We start from the raw sequence: 3,715 nt of genomic DNA, 5'->3' as shown, positions 1-3,715 counted from the left end.
TTTGCCTCGTTTCAAAAAAAAAAAAAACACGTACATACGATAGCAACAGCAAAATGCAACAATTAACACCACTGTGCACGTATTCGTACGTAGACGCATACGTACGCACGCATACAACAGTATGTACAGACGTACCTGGTTGGTCTCGGCTGCGGGGCCGAAGAAGACGGTCTTGCCGTACGCGAGGAGGCAGAGCCCGTGGAAGAGGCCGTAGACCTCGGTGCTGGGCTGGTGCACGGCGGCGACGACGGTCATGCCCTCCCGGCGCGCGAGCCTGGCGATCCGGCTGACGACGTGGAAGGAGGCGGCGCTGTCTAGGCCGCTGGTGGGCTCGTCGAGGAACAGCAGCGCCGGCCGGGTGAGGATCTCCATGCAGATGCTGACCCGGCGCCGCTGGCCGCCGCTGATCCCCTTGTGCATCCACCCGCCGATGCGCGTGTCCGCCGCACCCTCCAGCCCCATCTCCCGCAGCGTCTCCTCCGCCCGCTCCCGCTTCGCCGCCGCCGACATGCCGCTCGGCAGCTGCAGCGACGCCGAGTACCGCACCGCCTCCCGCACCGTCAGCGTCGTCATCAGCACATCGTCCTGCGTCACGTACGCCTGCAAGCAAACGATGCATTGATTAACTAAAATAATTGATAGAGTACGTTCGTTCACGATCAACCCAAATGAACATGAGATTCTCCGAATTGAAATAGCTCATCCATGCATCCACTAGGCTTACCGATGTTCCGTAGGATAGCTTCTGCCTCCGGCCATTGATCAAGATGTCTCCCTTCTGGCTGACACCACAGCCTAGCCTTCCTGTAATTATGTACCACGGAAGCTGGTCGGAATTAATTCTTTAATCTTCTCACCACAAAATTATAAATATCTAGATATTCATTGTACGAGTCGCTACGACGCTAGCTGGCGAACAAAATCTTTCGAGTAGTTTATCAGGAAGGCTGGCTGTCTGACTAGCGAAGGCCAGCCCGCATACGATATCGTATAGGAGTAGTATTATTCACGAGCATGTATACGGCTGTACCAACCTGCTAGAGCGTCCAGAAGGGTGGATTTGCCGCAGCCGGAGGGGCCCATGATGGCGAGGACCTCGCCGGGGCGCGCATAGCCGTTGAGGCCGCGCAGGATGGGGACACGACCGGCCTTGCCGCCGGCCGCCGACACCCACAAGTCCTCCCAGGAAAGCACGACGCCCTGGTCTACTCGGCGCAACGACGTCTCGCGAAGCACGGGGGGCACGGCGCCGGCGCCGTTCTCCACGCTGATCTCGAGCGACGAGGAGGTCCGCGACCGCGGCAGGGTCACCGGCATCGGAGCGAATGGCGGCGGCGGGAACGAGCTCCCGCTGCCGAAAGGGAAGCCGTCGGTGCTGCGCAGGGAGCCGCCGAGGACGTCGGAGGCTGTGTCGGACGGCCCCTCGTCATCTGCGGCGTGGCCGGGACGGCTCTTCTCCCGCGGCGGGATCAGCGTCCACCTCGGCACGGCGGGCAGCAGCTGCTCGGACGCCATATAGGATGCTCAGCCGGCTCGATCGTCGGAGACGTGCGCGGAAGCTAGCAATCAGCTGGGTGGTGGTATGGGTTCCTTCTTTTGCTCGTGATGTCGCAGTGACTCTGCAGAACGGTGGTATGGACAGAGAGCCCGAGACTGCTTAAATAGAGGGAAGATGAGGTGGTTGAGTGCAGGATTTATACTTAATCCTAATTCAAATCACAACATAGATTAAGTTTTCTTGAATGCCTCTCTTTGAACACAGGAGCTGGTCAAAGGGGAACGGGAGTGTCTAGTTCCTTCTGCCTGTATACGTACGTGCGTGTGGCCTTCAACGTGTCCAGTGTTTTGCAGACAAATACTAATATTGTCGTGACAAGTACGACGCTGACACCATTAGGCAATTTTACTGCCGAAGCAGTGGTTCTGCTGTACTAAAATGATTACGTTTGTGTGCTTTCATTGCTTGGTACAAGGTTCTCTGGAGCAAATTATTACTCTGCTTCCTTCGGGTTACGGTACACTGGAAATGCACATTTAAAGAAATTTCGTACCAACAGCAAATTGCATCATAGTTGCTGATTTCCTCACCCAATAGATGACTCACCCTCCTGCCCCATGGTACGATTTGCAGAGGACACCCTAATCCTAGCTAGGGCAACATCACAAACCGTGATAACTCTGAAATTTTTTGATGACTTTGCCAATGTCACTGGACACCACATTAATTTCAAGAAACTACTATTCCCTCCCCTCTACCTGCCCCTCTGCCGGCTGGTGGCAGGGAGGGCAACACTGGTACCTTGGCTTTAGCTAGTAGTTTAGGTTAGTCTTTTTAGCCTTTGCAATGGTGGCGCTTCATCTTCGAGTTCGTCTTCTCAGCTTCGATCCTCCTCGAATCTATCCCTCAGGATGGAGTTGGCGAAGTTGTAATGTAGATTCTTGTCATCTCCTTAGGACGAGGAGGTTAGAATTTCTCGTCATGCATGTGGAGTGGCGAGATCTGGTGTCAACCGCATTCGACCGATTCAAGGGCTCAAAAACGACAATTGTGGCTATAGGACGCTGGTCCATAGAGGCACATGAACAAAGACTTCCCAACTCTTATTGAAAAAGTCAGGCCAACTCCGACATGGGAGGGATGACAGTGGCACGCCGGCAGCTCATTCTGGCATTAGTAATTGTCATTTGGTTGTTTAGAAACATTGATATTATTTTTATTATGTTTGGGTTTGCTTTGTGCTTTTGGTGTACTTTTCTAATAGTCTCGGATCTTCACAAAATAATATAATTCAAGAAACTACTTTCTATCCCAACAACGTTTCACAGGAACTAGTATCCTGCTAGCAAATGGCCATGGCATTGTCATTGCCTCTTCCTCAAACATACCTAAGCCTACCCCAATATCCAACAAATCTATAGTAGCTTTTTTTTGAGAAAACTTCCAATCTATTCATTTTCAATCATGGCAATATAACGAACACCAGAAATAATAAAAATTACATTCAGATCTGTACACCACCTAGCGACAACTACAAGCACTGAAGTGAGCCAAAGGCGCGCCGCTGTCATCGCCCCTCCGTCACCGGAGCTGGGCAAAATTGTTGTGGACAGTCGGGAAGTCCTCATGCTAAGGTCCCATAGAACCAGCGCAGCAGAACAGCAACCTGAAGAAACACAAATATTGACGAACTACGACCAGATCCGAGCAAATCACCAAGGATAGATCCGTCAGAGACACGTCTCCACACGCCCACCGATGGGGTTCCTTTGCCTCCCGCCGGCGTCGCCGCCGGTCCGCCTCGTCTCCGGTGGTCTTAGGGTCATGACGGCGCGGTGGATCTTGGCCCTTGCCGGCGGGAGAGCTCCGTTTTTATATGCTTCTTCAACTTTTGTTAGGGCTTGTGTCCTACATAGGAAAACGAGACGGCGGCGGCTCCTTGAAGATGGAATAAGGTTATATGTCGTAGCCTTTCGACCACCTGCAAAAATTTCCTCTTCGACTGGCGAGTTCTTCTTCTCAACAAAGGGGGTTGGCTTGTCCTCCCCTCTGCGGTTTTGGATAGACCCTACTTATTTCATGGGCTCCTTCCTTGAAAAATAGATCATAGGATGACTTGATCAACGTAGGCGGTGTTTAAATTTTCAAGGACTTGTCACAAGAAACTTCTGGTATAGGAGGAGTTCGACCAAAAAATCTTGCTCCAATAGACCCCTT

At 52.3% G+C, this 3,715-nt stretch overlaps 1 protein-coding gene across 1 annotated transcript in view; it reads right to left on the bottom strand.

Moving 5' to 3' along the window:
- Positions 1–1,585, bottom strand: part of LOC119310349 (ABC transporter G family member 11-like) — a 12,804-nt gene extending 11,219 nt beyond the window's left edge. Inside the window, exons 1-3 of the mRNA XM_037586131.1 lie at positions 1,035–1,585; positions 725–804; positions 136–600 (exon numbers count right to left, since the gene is read on the bottom strand). Coding sequence (XP_037442028.1) covers positions 136–600; positions 725–804; positions 1,035–1,515 — 1,026 coding nt within the window. The 5' untranslated portion in view covers positions 1,516–1,585. The remainder of the gene's footprint in view (positions 1–135; positions 601–724; positions 805–1,034) is intronic.
- Between the last annotated feature and the right edge of the window lie 2,130 nt (positions 1,586–3,715).

This window comes from Triticum dicoccoides, chromosome 5B, assembly GCF_002162155.2.
Source record: "Triticum dicoccoides isolate Atlit2015 ecotype Zavitan chromosome 5B, WEW_v2.0, whole genome shotgun sequence".
Lineage (NCBI taxonomy): Eukaryota > Viridiplantae > Streptophyta > Magnoliopsida > Poales > Poaceae > Triticum > Triticum dicoccoides.
Note: the sequence above shows the minus strand (reverse complement) of the source record. Positions and strands in the feature narration are given on the sequence as shown.